Source organism: Schistocerca gregaria, chromosome 6, assembly GCF_023897955.1.
Source record: "Schistocerca gregaria isolate iqSchGreg1 chromosome 6, iqSchGreg1.2, whole genome shotgun sequence".
Taxonomy (NCBI): Eukaryota; Metazoa; Arthropoda; class Insecta; order Orthoptera; family Acrididae; genus Schistocerca; species Schistocerca gregaria.
In genome coordinates, this window is record NC_064925.1 from 4,773,555 (window position 1) to 4,797,965 (window position 24,411).

Sequence of the window (24,411 nt, forward strand, 5' to 3'; positions counted from 1 at the left end):
CATCCCTACAACGACCCCATTAAATTTTATTTACATTCCCTCCGCAAACATGCCTTCACCCTAGCCAGATTACGCTCCCATATTTTATTTACTCAGGCTTGTCTGACATTTGGCATTACTCCCAAAGGCCTCACACTTAAAGTTCCCATCTATGGCTGCAATCCTTCTTTCCATCAGTCCTTATACCAGTTCCAAACTGCACAATCCATAGCCCTCACCCGCCTAATCCTTCACCTATACATCGACTCGGCCAATGAACACACCCGTCAACTCCTATCCCAAATCAAAGTCCTCAATCTTTCCTCTCCCACATCCACACCGGCTGTTCATAGCATCCTCCTACAGGCCAACCTCAAATTAGAACAGCATGCCACCCTCCACCTCAAAAAAAACTGTCCAATCTCCTGGTTTCTCACCTCCAGAAAGGCAACTCACTCACCCTCCACAACCTTTCCAGCAAACCTCAACCTACTCTTCCTCAAAATCACCCTCTCCAAACCTTCCAGGAATTTCTCACTTCCAGCCTTGCCTCTCAATCTTTCTTGAAAAACCTTAGTCCTACTCCCAACATCACCACAGCCGAAGCCCAGGCTATCCGTGATCTGAAAGCTGACCGATCCATCATCATTCTTCCGGCTGACAAGGGTTCCACGGCCATGGTACTTGATCGTCGGGAGTGTGTGGCTGAGGGACTGCGTCAGCTTTCAGACAATTCTACATACAAAGTTTGCCAAGGTAATCCCATCCCATACGTTATGTCCAGGCGGAGCTCCAAGGAATCCTCATAACCTTAGGCCCCCTACAAAACCTTTCACCTGACTCCATCAAACTCCTGACCCCACCGACACCTCGCACTCCTACCTTCTACCCACTTCCTAAAATTCACAAACCCAAACATCCTGGCCGCCCCATTGTAGCTGGTTACCAAGCCCCCTCAGAACGTATCTCTGCCTACGTAGATCAACACCTTCAACCCATTACATGCAGTCTCCCATCCTTCATCAAAGACACCAACCACTTTCTCGAACGCCTGGAATCCGTACTCAGTCTGTTACCCCAGGAAACCATCCTTGTAACCATTGATGCCACTTCCCTATACACGAATATCCTGCACGTCCAGGGCCTCGCTGCAATGGAGCACTTCCTTTCACGCCGATCACCTGCCACCCTACCTAAAACCTCTTTCCTCGTCACCTTAGCCAGCTTCATCCTGACCCACAACTTCTTCACTTTTGAAGGCCAGACATACCAACAATTAAAGGGAACAGCCGTGGGTACCAGGATGGCCCCGTCGCATGCCAACCTATTTATGGGTCGCTTAGAGGAAGCCTTGGTTACCCAAGCCTGCCAACCCAAAGTTTGGTACAGATTTATTGACGACATCTTCATGATCTGGACTCACAGTGAAGAACAAACTACAGAATTTCCTCTCCAACCTCAACTCCTTTGGTTCCATCCTACTCCAAATCCCATGCCACTTTCCTTGACGCTCCATCTGTCCAATGGCCAGCTTCACACTTCCGTCCACATCAAACCCACCAACAAGCAACAGTACCTCCATTATGACAGCTGCCACCCATTCCATATCAAACGGTCCCTTCCCTACAGCCTAGGCCTTCGTGGCAAACGAATCTGCTCCAGTCCTGAAACCCTCGACCATTACACCAACAACCTGAAAACAGCTTTCGCATCCCGCAACTACCCTCCCGACCTGGTAGAGAAGCAGATAACCAGAGCTCTTCCTCATCCCCTCAAACCCAGAACCTCTCACAGAAGAACCCCAAAAGTGCCCCACTTGTGACAGGGTACTTCCCGGGACTGGATCAGACTCTGAATGTGGCTCTCCAGCAGGGATACGACTTCCTAAAATCCTGCCCCGAAATGAGATCCATCCTTCATGAAATCCTCCCCACTCCTCCAAGAATGTCTTTTTGCCGTCCACCTAACTTTCGTAACCTCTTGGTTCATCCCTATGAAATCCCCAAACCACCTTCCCTATCCTCTGGCTCCTACCCCTTGCAACTGCCCCCGGTGTAAAACCTGTCCTATGCACCCTCCCACCACCACCTACTCCAGTCCTGTAACCCGGAAGGTGTACACGATCATAGGCAGAGCCACGTGTGAAAGCACCCATGTGATTTACCAACTGACCTCCCTACACTGTGACGCTTTCTATGTGGGAATGACCAGCAACAAACTGTCCATTCGCATGAATGGACACAGGCAGACAGTGTTTGTTGGTAATGAGGATCACCCTGTGGCTAAACATGCCTTGGTGCACGGCCAGCACATCTTGGCACAGTGTTACACCGTCCGAGTTATCTGGATACTTCCCACCAACACCAACCTATCCAAACTCCGGAGATGGGAACTTGCCCTTCAATATATCCTCTCTTCTCGTTATCCACCAGGCCTCAATCTCCGCTAATTTCAAGTTGCCGCCACTCATGCCTCACCTGTCATTCAACATCATCTTTACCTCTACACTTCCGCCTCGACTGACATCTCTGCCCAAACTCTTTGGCTTTAAATATGTCTGCTTGTGTGTGTGTGTGTGTGTGTGTGTGTGTGTGTGTGTGTGTGTGTGTGTGTGTGTGTGTGTGTGTGCGCGCGCGCGCGCGAGTATATACCTATCCTTTTTTCCCCCTAAGGTAAGTCTTTCCGCTCCCGGGACTGGAATGACTCCTTACCCTCTCCCTTAAAACCCACATCCTTTCAACTTTCCTTTTCCTTCCCTCTTTCCTGACGAAGCATCCTACTGTTGCGAAAGCTCGAAATTCTGTGTGTGTGTGTTTTATTCATTGTGCATATCTACCTGCACTTTCCCGCTTGGTAAGTCTTGGAATCTTTGTTTTTAATATATTTTTCCCATGTGGAAGTTTATAAGCTGTGAAACTGGTAACACAAGGTGGTGAGATTTTTGGAACACTTTCAGCTTGCTGCAGAACTGTTTGTCTTTGTATTTAGACTTCCTATTCCTGTTGAGGTTCTACAGATTTCATCTTACACCAACTTATCATTGAAATTCCCAATACAATTTTTCACATTCCCATTGCTGATGTTCTCCATAGAGCTTTTCATAAAAGTTGTTCTTCTCTTCATCACTAACTCCAGTTGTTGCACATGCATTCACCATTATATCATCTCTGTATTTGTGTATTATGTTCGAATTCCCATCCACTTTTGAGCACAGGTAGGACATGTATGGAATGGTACGTTGGAGCTGGTAGGCTTGGGCGCAAAGGTCCGGGAGTGGAAAGCCATTGGACATTATCTAATTAACAATCACAGTTATACACAACTTGTTACTAAGCAATATAATCTATGAATCTTGACGGACAGATAGCTTTTGATCACTAACACACTTGAAAATACATAATAACTGTTACGGCACAAATTATTAATGCGCACTCGGTCACTTGAAAATACTAAATGAGTTTATGGTTCTAAATAATTATGAAGCTGCAGTGACAAAATTTCAACACATATTACCACTGGTTCAATTAAAGAAAAAGAAAGAAAGAAGGTTGCTCAAAATCATAGATGGTAGCTCGCTCTTCCAAATTTGATTAGCAACAAGTAAATAGCTCACAGCCACTAACCCCCGCAAACTCAGTTAAATTTGTTATTCAGATACCATGCTGTTGCCAATTTGGAAACAATTAATTCCTACGGGGACTAGCTCATTTAAAAGAACACAGAATAAGTGGCAGTTACTGAAAATGTTGATTGGTGGCCCCTCTTAAAAATTAAATGAGCAACAAGTAAATAGCTTACTGGCACTAGCCCACCCAAACACAGTTAAAATTGTTTTTCAGATACCAGGCTGCTACCCTTTTCAAGCAATTAAGTGCTTTGAGCACTAGTTCATTTAAAAGAACACAGAATATGTAAATTTACTCATATATCAGTTGGTAGCCTGTTCTTGGAAATCTATATTAATAACAAGTACTCGTGGCAATAGTCCACATCAAAACACAGGGAACAGCAAGAGGTGAACCAAGGGTAGGACCACGGATGGCTTCAGGAATACGAGGACATCCTTACTCACAAAAATGATAACTCAGCCCGGACCAACTCAGTAGCCAAAGGCACAATACTTTCTTGTAATCACTCTCTGCCTGGTCATCACAGGGGTCGTGGCAGGTAATTACCAGCATTGGTCCAAACTCACTCGCCAACTTAGATGACAATGAATTGCATCAATAACTTGCGCCACCAGCCAGACACCCTCAAAATCACATTCATTGTAGGTGGGACACCTATTCATCCGGCAGTTAGACGCCCGTCTGGACACCACATTTGTTGCTTGTAACATTCATCTATCTCCCACTGACACTGCCTATCTTGCTCACTGACCGTACCCATTTGATTCCTAGCAGACAGACGCTAATCTCTCTGGATGCATGTCAAGGCTCGAGAACCATCGACAGACATGCGTCAATGCTAAGACATGCAATCTTTTTGAAGTTGCACAGAATTACATCCCTCTTTTCACAATCTGCTCACTGACTATAACTCCTCCTCTCACCCTTCCACACCATCACCTGTAGAGCAGTCACATCACCGTGGCAGTTCCAAGTTGATGCAGACTTCGTATAGTCCACATTGCATTTGTTAGACCAGCCCATCTATCATTTTCTCGAGTGGAGTATCATTTAATTCTAAGGCTCGTTTGTTGGTTTTTTGGAGCTATTAATCTTCCATTAGCTTCATCACAAGTGCTATTTTATTTAAGTCCTGTAGTGAGACTGCCTCTCGGCCAGCAAGTTTTGCTTTCAAGTTGTACTTCTTACAGAAGTTAGCTTTGCTACTACTCAGTTTTCACACTGCTTTGTGGTGTGAAACACACTTCATTTGGTTCTTCAGTTGAGGCTTCCTGTTTTGCGTATGCCTTCTGTGTTATTGCCAGGATCGTCCTGGACTGTCAAAGTGTGAAAACACTCTAGCGTAGCAGTGAAGGTGCCTTTTTTAACGTGGTGTTACTTGTGTAGGTGCCTTCTGTAATGTGGTGTCCCTTGGAAGGGACACTGTCTCTACACAAATTCAAAGGGATGTTGAATGTGAAGCCATAAATTACGTGTGTTTACAAAATGACTAATACAGTACTGTTAAGCTCATACCCCAAGAAGCAAGTTGAGCAATAATTCTACATGCCTTACAGGGCATCGGTGAAGGCTAACTCGCCTGCCTATGCTGCCTCAAGTTTTAAGGTCTGCAGTGAGTTGTTTTGTAGCAAAATGACTGTTTGAGATGCAGATGTTTGTTTTAATAGGCAGATGTTTTATCAGCAAACAAGCATTGGTCTTCCCTTTATGCATCAATCAAATCAATAATGCTTTCTTTACTACGGCAATGGCTCCCTTCTTAGCCAGCATTTATTGCTGATTTATGCCTAGTGAAATTTCATACCACGGGCTACAGGAAAAATGCTTGGGGGTCTCCTGTACATAAGAAGGACAAAATAATGGGGCTGCAAATGTATAGACCAATGTCTTTAACATTGGTTAAAATACTTGAGCATAGCAAAGTTCGGATATCATAAAATTCCTTGAAAATATAATGTAATTGGATAGATTAAAAATCTACTCACCAAGCGACAGCTGGGGAACACACATATAAAAGGTATTACTTATGCAAGCTTTCGGAGGCAGTGGCTCTTTCTTGTGGCAGAAGGGCTGAAGTGGAAGGAAGAGGGGTGGAGGAAAAGGACTGGTGACATTTAGGAAAAGGAGTAGAGTTCGGGAAAGTCATCCAGGATCAGGGTGAGACTTACTGGACGGGATGAGAAGGAAAGACTGGGAACAGCAACACAGGAGATGTGAAAACCTGAGAGTGTAATGGTGGAACATAAGGTAATATGCAAGACAGAGATTACTGCTAAAACACCATGCACCAGTTAAATATTGAAAAGCGAAGTGAATTGTATGTGATGAGAGTTGGGAGGGGGTGGCGAAAAACACACGTCAGAAAATGAGAGAGGTGGAGAACTAAAATGGAGTGAAGAAAGGAATAGTTACTACAAAGAAATGCTGATACTGAAGAAATTAATGTAAACTTAAGGCCAGGTGGGCTGGTGAGGAGGACATGTAGCACCAGCTCCTACCTGTGGCGTTCTGAGAAACTGGTGTCTGGGGAAGAATCCAGATGACGTGTTGTGAAATAGGCACTGAGGAGGTCATGACTGTCATGTTCTAATGCACATGCTGCAACAGGTTATTGCATGTTGCCATTATACGCCCTCTATCTATGCCCGTTCATTCTAACTGCTGAATTGGTAGTTGTTATGCTGATGTAAAGGGCCAAACAATGTTTACATCACAGCTGGTATATGACATGCCATTTCACAGGAGGCTCTCTGTTTCATAGTAAATGTTTTGCCAGTTACAGTGCTAGTGTAGATGGAGGTAGGAGGATACATGGGGCAAGTATGCAGCAGTGACAGTCACGGGGGTAGGAGCCATAGGGTAGGGAGATGAGTGCAGAAGGAGCATAGGATCTGACAAGGTTATTGTGGAGATGGGAGGGCGATGAAAACTATTTTAGGTATGGCGGCACAATATCAGACAGAACGGACCTCATTTCAGGACATGATTTTAGGATGTCATGACCTTGTCGAAGTAGCTTATTAATAAATTCAAGACCAGGATAATACTGAGTAACAAGTGGTGTTCTCGTAAGTTGTTTTTTGGAGGTTCAGCAGTGCCATGGTTGGATGTGATGGCCCAGGAAATCTGCTTTTGAACTAGATTGGTGGGATAATTACATCCAAGGAAAGTTGAGATGAGAATAGTGGTGTACTGCTGTAAAGAGTCTGCATCAGAACAAATATGTTTACCTCAAATGCTAAGGCTGTTGGGGAAAGAGTGTTTGACATGTAAAGGATGGCAGCTGTCAAATTGTAAGTACTGTTGATTATTAATAAGTTTAATGTGAGCAGAAGTGTGTAGCTGGCCTTCAGCGAGGGGGAGATTAACATCAGGGATGTTGGTATGAGATTCAGAACAGGACAATAGGAAATTTAATTTGGAGAAAGTATTTAGAGATTCCTGGAATTTTATAGCCTCACCATGAATCCATTTGGTAAAGATGTCATCATTGTATCTTAACCAAAAAAGGGCCAAGGCTTATAGATTCCAGGAAAGCCACCTCCAAGTGACCCATGAAAAGATTGATGTAGGAAGAAGCCATCCTTATTCCCATGGCCATATCCTTGATTTGTTTGTTTGTCTGCCCCTCTGAGTTGAAGTAGTTGTCAGTAAGTATAAAGAGGGTGAGAGAGAAAGTTAATGCAGATGAGTAAGAGAAACAATCCTGTAATGTTCTAATACAATATTCATGGTGTAGTGCTTGCCACAGTCATGTCAATTAAACATCTAGCATAACATGGCAAAGCAATATGAAATGGAATGGGTATGTAAGGATGATAATATGGAAGGTGAGGCGAACGGTCGACTTTGGTTTAATGGAAGAATTTTGGAAAGTGTAGCTCATTTATTAAGGAGACCATGTATAGAACACCACACCCATTCTTTAGTGGGCTAAAGTTCCCTAATGTGACGTACTTTTTATGCTTGGTTTATTGCTTTATATTTGACGGAACAATTCCTCACTTACTTGAAAATAGCATTCGAAACACAAAAGGAAATAACTGTAATGTTAATTGTAGTAAACCATATTTTATAAGTGAGCACTGTCAACTTAACATGAGAAAATTTATTATTGACCAATTTAGGTTAATAGATATTTGAAGCGAGTGAACATTATAACATTTAAACACTTTATATCTGTATTCTGTTTGGATTTTATTGTCAGTTGTCACTTTTTTCTAATATCACATTTGAGGAGTTTCGTTTAACATTTTCACTTGCATAGCACTTTTTTCACGTGCTTCCCATAACTGAACTGTTTTTTGGATTTCTGGCAAATTGTTCGTGGGTCCATAACTTACACATTGGGTACTGTACTCAGACATCATTGACACATTTTTATCCTAGCTTCTGACACTAGATACATTCAGTATCTCCTCACATGAACTTTCACTGTATGATTAGGTAAAACTTCCGGACTGAGAGGCTGTGGTTCATCTGTAAAACTTCTTTTCCTGACATTTCGCTGTCAGTTGCAGGCAGCATCTTCCGAGGTGAGTCAACGACTGGCTGCCAGGCCATGGAGGTCATATTTATATAGAGTGCATAGAGGGCACCACCATACGTAATGTGGGACCGACTGTACGTCTATCTCTCACTATTATCATTATTCTCGATTGAAGGTAATCTATTATCACATCGTTGGTACAAAGTCGACCGCCATATCTTATCTAACTTTAAGCCTTCCTCTTTTCTTTTAAAATTATTACATGGGTACATAATAATGCAATGTCCTGGCTAGCACGCTCGTCACACTAAATTTCATTTCATGATCACAGTCTTTAAAAACATGTTCTGCTACAGCTGATTTGTCGGTATGTCCCAGTCGACAGTTCCTTTTGTGTTCGGTTTTCATTGTTCCAATGTAAACCTTCCCACAGCTAAACGGAATTTTATACACCCCAGGAGGTGCTAAGGGGTGTCAAGCATCATTCACGCATCGTAAACACACTCTAATCTCCTTGGAGGGCCTCAAGATTGTTTCAACTTGAAACTTGAATACGGTCTGTAATTTTGCGAATAAATGGAGGAAAAACTTTTCCAGCTGACAGTTGCCATTGCTGAATGTTGCCAGACACTTTTCTTGTGCGATGGAGTGCTTGATCCATTTTTCTTAAAAAAAAGCTGTTCGCAGAGGATTTAGTTCATCTGGCAAATAAACTGGCTCACAGATCTTTATTAGCTGTGCCCACAGATGTTTTAACGACACCTCTCTTTTACCTGCGATGATGGTTCAAATCCTTTTGGAGATAATGGCCAGTGTTATTTTTTTATACACTTCATGCCCTGGACTAACATATGCCCGTCTAATTACTGATTCATCCAAAAAATTAAGTTGTCCATTACTCTCTTTCTCCATAGTAAATTGTATCTTTGAATTAATAGTATTTAGGTGCACCAAGAAACCATACAATTCCTCTTCACCGTGATTCCATACCACAAAAATGTCATCCACATACCGATAGCACTTCAAAGGGCTTTTACTGAAAGACTGTAGTGCCTGCCATTCAAAAACTTCCATGAATAGATTAGCAACAGCTGGACTCAGGGGCTGCCCATGGCCACTCCTTCGGTTTATTTGTAAAACTTATTATTGTACTCGAAATAAGTCGTGGATAGGCAATGGTGAAACGGAGCTACTGTATCAGTGGTAAATATATTAGTTACACTATGTGATCAAAAGTATCCCTACAACACCAAAAACATATGTTTTTCATATTAGGTGCATTATGCTGTCACCTACTGCCAGGTACTTCATATCAGTGACCTCCAGAGATCATGAGAGACCAGAATGGGTCAATCTGCAGAACTCACGGACTTCAAACATGGTCAGGTGATTGGGTGTCACTTGTGTCATACATCTGTATGTGAGATTTCCATTGCTTCCGATGTGATAGTGAAGTGGAAATGTGAAGGGACATGTACAGCACAAAAGCATACAGGCCGACCTCATCTGTTGACTGACAGAGACTACCAACAGTTGAAGAGGGTCGTAATGTGTAATAGGTAGACATGTATCCAGACCACCACATAGGAATTCCAAACAGCATCAGGATCCACTGCAAGTACCATGACAGTTAGGCGGGAGGTGAGAAAACTTGGATTTCATTTTCGAGCGGCTGCTCATAAGCCACACATTATGCCAATAAATGCCAGACGATGCCTTGTTTGGTGTAAGGAGCGTAAACATTGGACGATTGAACAGTGGAAAAATGTTATGTGGAGTGACGAATGATGATACACAATGTGGCGATCCGGTGGCAGGTTGTGGGTATGGCGAATACCCGATGAATGTCATCTGCCCACGTATGTATTGCCAACAGTAAAATTCTGAGGCGGTCGTGTTATAGTGTGGTCGTGTTTTTTATTCAGGGGGCTTGTACCCCTTGTTGTTTTGTCACAACCACAGATCAGGCCTTCATTGATGTTTGAAGTACCTTATTGCTTTCCCCTGTTAAAGAGCAATTTGTGGATAGTGATTGCATCTTTCAACACGATCAAGCAGCTGTTCATAATGCACGGCCTGTGACAGAGTGGTTACACAGCAATAACCTTCCTGTAATGGACTGGCCTGCACAGAGTCCTGACCTGAATTCTATAAACAGTTTTGGAACGCTGATACCTCTCCTCAGTGCAACACCCCGTGAAGAATGGGCTGCCATTCCCCAAGGAACCTTGCAGCACTTGATTGAACATATGCCTGCAAAAGTGGAAGCTGTCATCAAAGCTAAGGGTGGGCCAACAGCATACTGAATTCGAGCATTACCGATGGAGAGCATCATGAACTTGAAAGTCATTTTCAGCCAGGTGTCCGGAGACTTATGATCACATAGTGTAAGTGTGAATGAGGTTTAACAACAGGGATACCACATCAAAACTGATGAGGATTTCACCTGGGCTGACAGTAATCTCCATCAATTTTTTGGTAAAGTGCATAGAATTTTTAAGTGATGATCAGTTTTACCAATAAGCAGTAGAAGCAAGGAGGTGCGATGTCTAGCCAACTCTTGAGTGGGCAATCCAATAGCACTCACTGTTGGTCTCAATGGGACATTAGGCTTATGTATCTTTGATAGCCCATATAATCTAGGAAGGTAAGCTTCTGTTTTGCATAGATATTTTTTATCCTCTGTAGGAATGGAAGTCTCTTTTATTAATAGATTGGTAGCTCCTAACACTTTTGTTATAGGATCCTTTTGAAGCTTTATATAAGTGTTAGAATCCAAAAGGTCACTGATCTTCCTATGGTAGTCCTCACTCTTCATCACCACAGTAGCATTACCCTTATCAGCAGTAAGTACAATAATATTCCTGTCCGCATTAATCTCCCGTAATGCCTTCCTTTCTCCTTTAGACAAATTACTGCTAGGTGGCTTAGCTTTACGTAGTATCCTAGCTGTTTCCATCCTGATTTCATCAGCAGAATGTGGGGATAACTGACGAATCCTCGACTTTATATTAGCTGAAATATCCTCTGTGGAAACCTTTCATGGAGTACTTGCAAAATTTCCTCGTTTCAAAAAAACAGAAATTTTTTCCTTAGATAATTCCCTTCCTGACAAATTAATAACCACACAGGAATCACCTGTAAATGGGGTTTCTTGTCTACCCTTCTGTAAATCCTCGAACTACTTCTTCTGCCTATTAGAAGACACTTGTGCACTCAGTTCCATAGATCTAAATGTTAGCCTCTCCACCTTATTCCAATCCCAAAACTGCATTTCATTGCTAATAAATAAATGAATGGAGATTTAACAGTTGTCTACTAATTACCGCCAGTCCTCGCCATGTTTTATGAATCCATTCCCATAGCATCACCACTTCCATGTGTGAGTAGATACGGTTAGATTGTGTCAAGTGAAACAGCCTTCTCACCTTCAAAATCTTTGGAATTGTCCCAGTATCACAACAATGTAGCAAAAAAGTGAGCCTACAAAGTTGTTGAGCTTTCTTCTTATGTAGACCCTCCAGTCGTCATACCATAATCGACATATCCTCCCTGTAGTGGCGTCTAATCATAACGTGTAGGCTTTCATGGCCGGCGCTTCATAAGTTAAAATTTACAGGCTCAGAGGCCGTGGTTGATCTGTAAAACTACTTCTTCCTGATTTTCCATGCCGACTGCAGGCGACATCTTCGGAGGTGAGTCAACGACTGGCTGCTGTGGAGGTGCTGTTTATGTAGAGGGCACCACCATATGTCACGTGGGGCCTATGGTAATTCTATCTTGAACTAACGTCGTTATTCTCAATTGAAGATAGTCGATTGTCACATCGTTGGTGCAAAGTTGACTGCCATATCTTATACAACTGAATCTCTATAGCTTTTCTATACATCCGTGCATAATAATTAGATGTCCCTGCTAGCACACCTGTCTCACTAAATTTTATTTCATGGTCACCGTCTTTTAAAAACATGTTCCGCCACAGCTGATTTGTTGGTATGTCCCAGTCAACAGTTCCCTTTGTGTCTGGTTAAGCAGGCATTGACATTTCTTTTTGTGTTCCAGTATAAACCTTCCCACAGCTACTTGGAATTTTATACACCTTAGGAGTTGGTAAGGGGTGTTGAGCGTCTTTCACTGATCTTAAACACTCACTAATCTTCTTGGTGGATCTAGAAATTGTTTCAACTTGAAACTCGGCAAGAACTTCCCCAATATGGTCCGTAATATTGCAGTTGTTGTTGCTCATTGTTCTCAAGACACTTTTCTTCTGGGATGGAGAGCTCGATCTATCTTATTGTCAGCGTATCCATTTTTCTTAAAAGCCGTTCGCAAATGACTTCGTTCATGTTGCAAATAAACTGGCATGCAGATCTTATTAGCTCTGTCCACCAATGTTGTAATGACACCTCTCTTCTGCCTGGGATGATGGTTCGAATCCTTATGGAGGTAACGGTCAGTGTGTGTATCTTTGATTGTACAGTGGTTAGTCTTGTCTCATCACAGTTGTAACAAAAGTGTATACACAACAGGACAACAAGGAAATCCAGGAAAAACCCAAGATTTTTTTTATCCAGGAAAGACCCAGGAATTTTTATTTTATTTTTTTAAATTCCTGAAACTTTTCATTGTTTTAGTTTTCAGTTAAATTTTTGCAATTTGCACTGGTACGAACCAATTCACTAACAAACAATTTTACTTTAACTTACTATTGCAGAATAATACTGCAAAGGTAAAACATAGATGAGAGAATAACACCGAAATAAAACCTAAATTGCAAAGAAAATGCACTATTTATAACAATAAAACACAGTGCAAACACAAGTGTGTGCGAGCAGAAAATTTATCACAAGACTTAGGATGAAAACTGTGCAATACTTCGTAACAACAAACTGCTTTCGACGAGTGTGACACTACGACTGTTTATACTTGTAACAGGTCATGGGAAAATATTGTGAATATTAGTTTGAGAAGTGTTACTTTCAAAGTAAATTTCCTGTTATGCAAGAGGAATTATGTCACGTGTGAGACTGTGTGATGAAATCGCTTAAATGATGGAGTGTGTAACTCTCATTCAAAACTTAACAGGTTGTGGACTTACTACTTAGAAAAATTTCAGGTCCTGATGACCAGCCATTATTTAAAATTTCACTGGCACATTTGTGTTTGATATATTGTAAAGGTCAACACATGCTAAAAAGATTAGTTTTTTTTATATTTATTGTAGTCCTTCTATAGATTACATATTATGGAGTAATGATGGCAAGAAGTATAATTATCCATAAAGAAAGGGTGAGGTGAGTTCTTGAGCAGTTTCACACATTAATTGGCTTTTCGATGGAAAAGTCAAAGTGCTCGATAGAATATGTATTCAGCAGGTAACCCATGAGGTGTTCTGTGCACAGCAGCCTAATTTATAATCATGCTTGTTAGAATTATCCATCTGCTGCAATTTAACCTCTGATCATAGGCTCCTGCCTTACATACTGGAAGGGGTCTAGGGAGGGGAGGGGAGGGGCAAATAACAGCAACAAAATTTTTGATGATCAGTATTATACATGTAAGATTAGCTTTTCTTGTAGTTATACTGTATGTATATTACATTAAAATATTAACTTTTTCTATTTGTGTGTTTGCATTACTTAACAGTGATGTTGTTATTGGCTGATTACATCATGTTCGTATGATCTGAATATCTGCTGTCGTTGGCTGGTGAGATCGCATGACATGAGCTATGATTGTAGGACAGAAGTGCATTGCAATCCAGATTTTGCTACCTCAGAAGCTACTGTCCTGTATTTGGTGGAATTTGTATTTATACATTCGTAATGTTGAAATATGCAGTGTACATTTTTATGTGTATTAAAGATCTTTCCAAAATGCATTGCCTTTTGCTGGGTTTTATTTCGAAAAGTGCAGGGAACTTCTACACCGATGTATGAGACTTTTATCATGCAAAAAATTGATAGTTTTACAGCTCAGTGGTAAAGTATATTGCACATAATGTGGAAAAAATGTACTTTCACCTAGGGTACAGTGTATTTTCACCTGGAAAAAGGATATTTTTTAACCATGAAATCTGTCCCCCCCCCCCCTCCCCCTCTTTACACACATTACACACACTGGCTACTTCCTGTAAGGTTTTCAGGAAGATGGTATATCAGATAATTGAGATAGACTTTCTTTGTTGAATTTGCGCATTCTGGTCAATGATGTTGATTCAGGTGTTCTTGAAGAAATTAAGAGGTTGCTCTTTAGAAATTTCTTGAACCATTTTCTTCTGGCAAGCCAGTTTTCTCTGTTGAAGGGGTTTGGTGTGTCGTTGGCCTGAGCAAGCTGAGAAAGCACTTCTAAGTACATCCTCACTAGACAGGCCAAGAAATCTCTTCTCTGTCTCCATGCAGTGGGCCACAAGGTCCTTTTCCATATTGACTGATAAAGTGGGCTTTCTGCCTAATGGTATTCTAACAGTGTCGTCAGTATTTAAACTTCCATCAATATTTAAATTTCAATCAGCATTTTAATAAAGCAGAAAAGAATCCCTCATGGTACACTTTACTTATTTTGAGCTTTAAGAAAACACGTTTCTTTGAACTGCATTGCTTCTATTGCTGCTTTCATGTTTGTGGCATCCCATGTGCGTGTCATAAATTTTCCAAGCATCTAAAACACAAACAACGGCAAAAGATTTTGTTAGAACACGTCTACACTAAAATAACCCAGATTTGAAAAGATTTGATCTGAAGCAGAAAAAATAATTTAAAAAAATAAAACCAGTAATTTACTGAGAGTAACCCTCTACTTCCAATTTATGCATTCTAATCATAAATATGGTGAACATAGTTCTGGTTAAAATGGTGAAATTAAATTATGTTAGTTTCTATATGCAAAAATATAAAGACAGTCATTACCGCGTAAAGATCTTCATAATCTAAGGCAATGTCTTGACTGACTGTCTGACTGGCTCATCATCACCCAGCTCAAATTGCTAAGGATAGAAACTTGAAATTTGGAGAAGGTGTGAATTTTTTTCTGTAGACATCGTTTAAGAAGTGATTTTTCGAAATTCGGACCCTAAGAAATAGGGGACAACGGATTTTTTTAAAGTCTCACTATTAAGGCAATTTTGAAGCTAGACCTATGAAAATTGGTATTTGATTTCTTAATCAGAAACAAAGAAATAACTCTATGGGGGTGAAATAGTGGGTGAAAGTTATTTTTGAAAATATATCATTGTTAAAGAACTAAAGTATTTTTTAAAGCTGCAGCTCCGTTACAAACATAAAAATGTGTGTTTCAGCATTTGAGGAAACTGAACTCCTAAGGGCATAAAATAGGGGATGTGATTTTTTATAAAAATATTTCATTATTACAGAATTTCAAAGCTAAATCTATAGAAATTTAAAGTTTGGCTTCTCAGTTAGAAAAAAAAAAACAACTGTGTTTCACTGTTTTTGGAAGTGCAATGTCTTTGGGGGTGAAATGGGGCATGATAGTTTTTATGGAAATATTTCATTGTGTAAGCATTTTTGAAGCTAAATATATGAAAATTTGCATTTGGCTTCTCTGTTGGAATTAAAACATACACGTCACTGTGTTTGGAAACTCAATCCCTAATGAGGTAAGATACGGGGTGAAAGGTTTTATGAAAATATTTCATTGTGAAAGCATTTTGAAAACTGGTGTTTGGCTTTCAAAGATGAAGAAATGTGTGTTTTGTTTTTCACTGTTTTTGGAAATTGAGGTGCTGGAGTCTGACTGGTTCAATGACTCATCACCACCTAGCCCAAACCACTAAGGATGGAAACTTGAAGTTTGGAGAGGGTGTGGATCTTATACTGTAGGCATCATTTAAGAAAGATTTGTCTGAAATTCCACTCCTAAGGGGGTGAAATAGAGGCTGTAAGGCTTTTTGAAAGCATCTCGTTGTTAAGGGAATTTTGAAGCTCAAACTGCGGAAACTGGTATTCGGTTTCTCAGTAAGAAAATAAAAATTTCAGCACTTTTGGGAGTTCAACCACAAAGGGAGTTGAAAGTTGTTTTTTTTTTTTTCTTTTTTTTTTTAATAGAAGAATAATTACTGAAGAACGACTAAAGGTATTTTTAAGGCCATGTCTATGACAATTGGTAGTTGACTTCTTGGTTAGGAAAAAAAAAATGTTTCAGTGTTTTTGGAAATTCAGTCCTTGAGGAAGTGCAATAGGGAATACAAATTTTTAAGAAAATATTCTGTTAAATTAAAAAAAATTTAAGGCTAAATTTATGAAGAATGGTATTTCACTTCTCGGGTAGATGTAAAGAAATATTTGTTAGGGGATGAAAGCAGCTATGGAAATATCTCCACAAGAACACAAAAGGCATGATTAACAAAAACTCTGCACTCCAGCTACCAGAATCGCTTTTTGGTCAGAAGTACATTCGGAAAAGACCATGCTTATATGGCCTTAATTAGTGTGAAAAGATTAGAAGGTGTTGCAATTTGCGAAGAACACAAAAATTCAATTAAATAAAAATAAAAAATATCTCTGCAGGCCATACAGTCTACCATACTAACTGTATTCGACACTGAGATCAACACGGTATTCCACATTAGGAAGATTTTTGCCATTGTGTTTTAACCATGCTCCATGCAAACTGATTTTAGCAGTGTTTTAGCAAACTATGCAGGGCAAGCGTACAATGATTCTTTTATCACACCCTATTATACGGTGCTTTCCCGATTATTTGTGTGTGGGTTGTCCTATTTGCGGATTAGAAATGCATAAAAAAAGGAAGAAAAGATGTGCAGTATTTTGTTCAAGCAAACAGCAATAAATGGCCCACTGTGTGACAGTAAAAGTCACTACTATTATTTATCAAGTGCTGCTTGACAACAGAGTACCATTTACATTGTTATTGGCAAACCAGTTCCATGTAAATCAAAAACAAACTCAGTTTTATGATGTTAATAGGTGTTTTAAGTGTCAATGAAGCAAGTTGAAAGAAATTTGTAAAAGAGATGATGGAGAACCTCCCCCCATGAACCATGGACTTTGTCGTTGGTGGGGAGGCTTGCGTGTCTCAGCGATACAGATAGTCGTACCGTAGGTACAACCACAACGGAGGGGTATCTGTTGAGAGGCCAGACAAACATGTGGTTCCTGAAGAGGGCAGCAACCTTTTCAGTAGTTGCAAGGGCAACAGTCTGGATGATTGACTGATCTGGCCTTGTAACATTAACCAAAATAGCCTTGCTGTTCTAGTTCTGCGAACGGCTGAAAGCAAGGGGAAACTACTGCCATACTTTTTCCTGAGGGCATGCAGCTTTACTGTATGATTTTATGATGATGGCGTCCTCTTGGGTAAAATAGTCCCCCATTCGGATCTCCGGGTGGGGACTACTCAGGAGGACATTGTTATCAGGAGTAAGAAAACTGGCGCTCTACGGATCGGAGCGTGGAATGTCAGATCCCTTACTCGGGCAGGTAGGTTAGAAAATTTAAAAAGGGAAATGGATAGGTTAAAGTCATAGTGAGAATTAGTGAAGTTCAGTGGCAGGAGGAAGAAGACATTTGGTCAGGTGAATACAGGGTTATAAATACAAAATCAAATAGGGGTAATGCAGGAGCAGGTTTAATAATGAATAGGAAAATAGGAATGTGGGTAAGCTACTACAAACAGCATAGTGAACGCATTATTGTGGCCAAGATAGATACAAAGCCCACACCTACTACAGCAGTACAAGTTTATATGCCAACTAGTTCTGCAGATGACGAAGAAATTGAAGAAATGTATGATGAAATAAAAGAAATTATTCAGATAGTAAAGGGTGATGAAAATTTAATAGTCATGGGTGACTGGAATTCGAGTGTAGGAAAAGGGAGAGAAGGAAATGTAGTAGGTGAATATGGATTGGGGCTAAGAAATGAAAGAGGAAGCCGCCTGGTAGAATTTTGCACAGAGCACAACTTAATCATAGCTAACACTTGGTTTCAGAATCATGAAAGGAGGTTGTATACATGGAAGAACCCTGGAGATACTAAAAGGTGTCAGATAGATTATATAATGGTAAGACAGAGATTTAGGAACCAGGTTTTAAATTGTAAGACATTTCCAGGGGCAGATGTGGACTCTGACCACAATCTATTGGTTATGGACTGTAGATTCAAACTGAAGAAACTGCAAAAAGGTGGGAATTTAAGGAGATGGGACCTGGATAAACTGAAAGAACCAGAGGTTGTACAGAGTTTCAGGGATAGCATAAGGGAACAATTGACAGGAATGGGGGAAAGAAATACAGTAGAAGAAGAATGGGTAGCTTTGAGGGATGAAGTAGTGAAGGCACCAGAGGATCAAGTAGGTAAAAAGACGAGGGCTAGTAGAAATCCTTGGGTAACAGAAGAAATATTGAATTAAATTGATGAAAGGAGAAAATATAAAAATGCAGTAAATGAAGCAGGCAAGAAGGAATACAAACGTCTCATAAATGAGTTCGACAGGAAGTGCAAAATGGCTAAGCAGGGATGGCTAGAGGAGAAATGTAAGGATGTAGAGGCTTATCTCACTAGGGGTAAGCTAGATACTGCCTATAGGAAAATTAAAGAGACCTTTGGAGAAAAGAGAACCACATGAATGAATATCAAGAGCTCAGATGGAAGCCCAGTTCTAGGCAAGGAAGGGAAAGCAGAAAGGTGGAAGGAGTATATAGAGGTTCTATACAAGGGCGATGCTCTTGGGGACAATATTATGGAAATGGAAGAGGATGTAGATGAAGATGAAATGGGAGATACTGCGTGAAGAGTTTGACAGAGCACTGAATGACCTGAGTCAAAACAAGGCCCCCGGAGTAGACAACATTCCATTGGAACTACTGACGGCCTTGTTAGAGCCAGTCCTGACAAAGCTGTACCATCTGGTGAGCAAGATGTATGAGACAGGCGAAATACCCTCAGACTTCAAGAAGAATATAATAATTCCAATCCCAAGGACAGTAGGTGTTGACAGATGTGAAAATTACCGAACAATCAGTTTAATAAGCCACAGATGCAAAATACTAACACGAATTCTTTACAGACAAATGGAAAAACTAGTAGAAGCCGACCTCGGGGGATGATCAGTTTGGATTCCGTAGAAATACTGGAACACGTGAGGCAATACTGACCTTACGACTTATCTTAGAAGAAAGATTAAGGAAAGGCAAACCTACGTTTCTATCATTTGTAGACTTAGAGAAAGCTTTTGACAATGTTGACTGGAATACTCTCTTTCAAGTTCTAAAGGTGGCAGGGTAAAATACAGTGAGCGAAAGGCCATTAACAATTTGTACAGAAACCAGATGGCAGTTATAATAGTCGAGGGACATGAAAGGGAAGCAGTGGTTGGGAAGGGAGTAAGACAGGGTTGCAGCTTCTCCCCGATGTTATTCAATCTGTGCATTGAGCAAGCAGTAAAGGGAAACCCATCTCTCCTTCCTCCCCAAATAGGTACTAACAGTTCTGAAATCTAGGTTTTTGCTCCTTTTGACTCTGCTTTTACCTGTCTAGCTTGGCAGTGCTGGAATTTGGTGTGCTGAAGATTTGTAGTGGCATTATTGTTTTATGCAAGGCAGTGCTGATGAAAGCACACTAGTTCACTGCGCTTGTAGAATATGAAATCAGGTTGTTCTGAGATTGATTTCAATTATCAGAGACAAGGGGTGATACCCGTGTCTTAGTGATATGTATTTTTATAACTTTTATAGTCTTTGTTTAATGAGGTTAATCTTTCTTATGTATTGTTTCCACTATTGTGAATTGAAAGAGTTTTTGTTTTTTACTAAATCAAATATTGCATTTATATTCTAGGATGTCATTTGTAAAAGGATGGGGTGCAGAGTATCACCGTCAAGATGTCACAAGCACACCATGTTGGGTTGAAATTCATCTGAATGGTCCTCTGCATTGGTTAGATAAAGTGCTTACACAAATGGGTTCACCACTGAATGCCATTTCATCAGTTTCTTGAGGAACATGACAAGTTGTATTTTAGTTTTTAAGACTTTGGGTTTGTAGAATACGGACATAAGAAGTGTTGATGTGTACAGTCTTCAACATGTCATTATAGTCATTGTGTTGAAGAAAGTGTGTAATGTTAGACGTGTCTGCGCAAAAGTTTTAGCTGTGAATATGGTAGAACTTCTCTGATGTTTAACAACATTGAGTAGTACATACACATTTTAGCATATATTTCAGAAACAGCATAATGTTTATCGTCAGCTTTTACTGTTCCTTTATTGTTTTCAAATGACTGAAAATTTTTATTTAAGTTTGTCAGAATGCAGTTGTGTCTTAGATAGTTGCTGCTAGAGCAGAACTTCCTCATGACAATTGATGCTAATGGTTTACAAGATGACCATTAGATTGAATGTGGCCCATAGCTGTAAAATAAATTTTAATGTTCCATCCACCGTTAAAACATAGTTGACATCTGTTTAAGAGATTTGGCATGTCTGTCCATAACTGATACATGTACAAACTGACTTAGTATGGGAGGACTGACAGATATTTAATGGTATTTGTGATAACAAAGTGACAAATAGGTAGGGTGTGAATCAGTTGTAGATTTATGTGTTTTGTTTTTAGTGAAGATTGTTTGTGTCTGTTTGGTGCAAATGAGTCTGTCCTTTATCACCCAGCATGCGCAATGTATGTTTTTCTCTGTTAAAATATAAATATTTTTAGTTTATAATTTTAGTAAACTCAGTTTATTGATCTCTGCAGAAGTGATGCAAAATGACATATTACATTGAACTCTTTGACACTGTGATGTGTTTCTCATGTTTAGTGAGTGAAATCATTATCATCACTGTGATCATCATAGTCATCATCATTATTACTACATAGTTATCGAAATTCATTGTGTATTGAAACTGTATACCTTGCACATTTATTCGCATTTTAGAATGTGTGAAAGTAAGAATTTTCATATTTGTACATAACTTTCATATGATTCACATGATAAAACATTTGATTTATGTTGTTCAGACTTACAATATGCCAGTTTATGATATTGTTTGTTCTTGAAATTGTTCCTAAGGTCACAAGATATATTTCTGTTGCTTGTTTTATGCTTGTGGACAGTGTGGCAATGAGATAATTTGTGCTGATGCTTTGGTAACTTACATACCCGTAAGTAGATTTTTAAAATTTTGTCATTTTGTAAATAATATTCATTCAAATATTGTATGATTATTTTTGTTAATTTTTTAATGGATGATTATGTTTACAATAGTTCAGTAGTGAATATATTTTGAACTTTGAAGTGAATGGTACAGGTACATGACCAAAATTATCTATTACTATACAAAAAGTGAATGGACAATCAGCAAATTGTTTTGTTGTGCCTTGAAATTGTATTGTTGAGATTGCAGTTATACTGCCAAAAATTTTATGTGTATTTTGTTTTATGCAGTGAATGAAATTGGATGTCATCTAATATGATGACGAGAGCAATCTCGAAGGAAAACAAAATGAATACCTATTAACAGTAACTGAAGTGTATAGCCTTTCTCCAATGATATCATTTACAATCTTCAACAACTGACAGTATTAGATAATTTTGTGTCTACTAATTGTTTGGTACCTGTTTGATATGAAATATATATGAAATATTTATTGTTTATATTTTTGAATCACTCTTTATTGTTGCTTCATTCAGTTGTAGCTATATACTACATTACTGCAGTGTCATTAAATACGTATGTTCAGAAGATAATACAAAGTTCAGCATTTTGTGTACAGATAGAACACGCCTGCCTTACAATTACAATAATATTGACATTGTTTTCTGCATTGAAGATAACACAGAAGTGTAAAATAGTACTGACACTGTGCCTGCTGTATACACATTTAAATCAAGAAAGTTTGTAAAACTATGGTGACTGAGTTGAGAGACGGTTGTTTGATGTACTTTTATGAAGATGACAGAGTTTAATTCTATCACAGGTCATACAAGCTGTCCATTGAAGTTAATTTCTTTGTGTTCTTTTTGAAAATTATTACCACAATATGTTTAAAAATATTATTCAATATTACTGCTTGTTTCTGTTCTGGCATTACAAATAGATTACAAAGTTCTGGTTTTATGTTATTGGCACAGCAGAATTAAACAATAACTGTTTACTGTTAAACAGTGTTACTGAATTGAACTGCTCAGGAATTCCTATTTAACAATGTTGTGGCTGTCACTTGACCAAAACAAATACAGATCTTCATTGAGAGAATGTTATGCGTGTGAGTTATGAACTGATATGAGTCAGTGTTTGATTAACTGTGAAATAATTATTTTAACAGCTGTATTTGGATATAATTTTTTGTGATGATGCCTGCACATTAAAAGTAATGTATCTGTGATCAGGACTGTCCAATAATTAAAACTTCTGTGCTGCTTTCAGGAATATATTATGGGTAGTTTGTGTAAAAATAGCTCTACGACAGATATAGTGTTATATATTTTGCGATATTTACAGTGTGTGTTCTAAATCTTGAATCAAGATTGTTCATTTTAGAGTACACATTCCTTTCTCAGATCTGTCTCACACATAATCATTTTGGGATTTGCTAATGTGTACTTGGTACCTGATTGTAATGCATTAAGTGTGATCCATTATGCTTATTATTTGATAAATGTCCTCCAATAAGACCAATGCAGCATTGGGAAACTTGTTTAATTCACCATAAAGAATAATAGATGTAAGTTTGCATGTTTTGTCCACTGTTAAAATGATACTCCACATTTTGCCTACGTATGCTAGCAGTCAAATTTCGTGCATTTCAGCTTGCAGTTAGCAAAGGCTGTCGAATCAAATGTTTCTATATATGTAATACAGCTAGGATACAAATCTCTCTTTCATAAGATAAAAGTGCTGTTTTGGAACACTAGGAAGTCAAATGCTAATCATTTTATTGTGTGCTAATACTGTAAACATACGTGAAACAATGGTTTTCATGTAACTGGATCTGATATTAGGAGTGTCGTACTCATATTGGCAATTTCCATTATTATCCAAGCATTAACATTAAAAAAAAAAGTGTTCCCATATTTGTGGAATGTACTAGCTCTTGGTATGAAAAAATTGCTATAATGTCAACACACAAGTATCAATGACTTTGGAATAGTGCGAGCTCGTTGATTTGTGCTTGCTTTGGGGGCTCAGAAAACTTATGAGCTATGTACAAGAAGTGCCTTGTCCTCATTGGCATGAGGGATTTTGTGATTTGTACTCATCATGTACACAAATGGGAACTGCTAGACAAAGGGCAAATAAGTTTATTAGTAACATCTACTTGTAAAAATTTTCTTTGGCCTTAATCATAAATTGATTACTGATGCAGTCAAATATTTGGATTATCCTCACCACCCTCCTTTTTGTCTCCCCCTTTTTTTAAACAGGGTTACTGCTGAAGAAATTAATTTTAAAAGTTATCTTTACTATCTTCTCCCTGTCAAAATAGTGTTTATATTTCTTTGCACAAGAAACCAACATCACCAAATAATGCTCTTGGCTCCAAGTGTTTAGAAACCACACTGTAAATTTATAAGCAGACTTAATATTCTTGTAATAAACTCACAAAGATATAATCCTGATTTTTGTACAAATGCAAGTGCCTGAAATGAAATTGCATAATAATTTCAGTGTTCAAACTGCAATTTTTTTATACAGTGAAAAAGAATGTGACACATATTTTGGGATGCTTTTCAAGTGCTTTACTACACTTTTCTGGATGTATGCTTATACGTAAAACTCTTAGCATAATAAAATGTTATGCTTACATGTATACCAAGAGAAGCAAATAATTGGATATTGTTTAGTTGGTGCCTTTTGTTGAAATAATTTATACTGTCTGAATGGTCTTAGATAATAACATTTATGAGATTTTATGTGATGAAAAATGTGGTAATTGAATGGATAACATATGGAATGGATTTCATGTTTTAGCTGTCACTCAGTTTTGAAATAAGGAAACAAATTTATTTAAAATTCGCAGGCAACATTCCACTTCTGGTGTGTGTTATCTCATTTAGATTAATATAAATAAAGTGTGAATGATTATATACATTTCTTCAGCATTTCATTCTTGGTTTCCTACCATACTTATAGACAAATGCAGTAATAACAGTGTAGATACAGCATTTCTGTAGTGTTGTCGACAGAGTGTAATAACCACACTGAACATAAAGTTAGTCAGCCCAACAAGACATCACATTGATACCATTTAACACCGCCTATAGCTTTGATGATGGCTTCAGTTCATCAAGGAAGAGAGTTCACAATTTTATTCCGATATGTCGTATCCAGCT

The 24,411-nt window shown here is 39.0% G+C and overlaps 1 protein-coding gene across 7 annotated transcripts in view; it reads left to right on the top strand.

Annotated features, from left to right (window-relative positions):
* LOC126279134 (protein mothers against dpp-like) overlaps positions 1–24,165 on the top strand; it is a 130,461-nt gene extending 106,296 nt beyond the window's left edge. For 5 of the 7 annotated variants that reach the window (XM_049979629.1, XM_049979630.1, XM_049979631.1 and 2 more), the window contains one exon: positions 19,917–24,165. In XM_049979629.1, coding sequence (XP_049835586.1) covers positions 19,917–20,076 — 160 coding nt within the window. In that variant the 3' untranslated portion in view covers positions 20,077–24,165. Of the gene's footprint in view, positions 1–13,743; positions 13,979–19,916 lie in introns of those variants that run through there. The other 2 variants (XM_049979635.1, XM_049979633.1) reach the window with 2 other exon arrangements.
* The last annotated feature ends 246 nt before the right edge of the window (positions 24,166–24,411 follow it).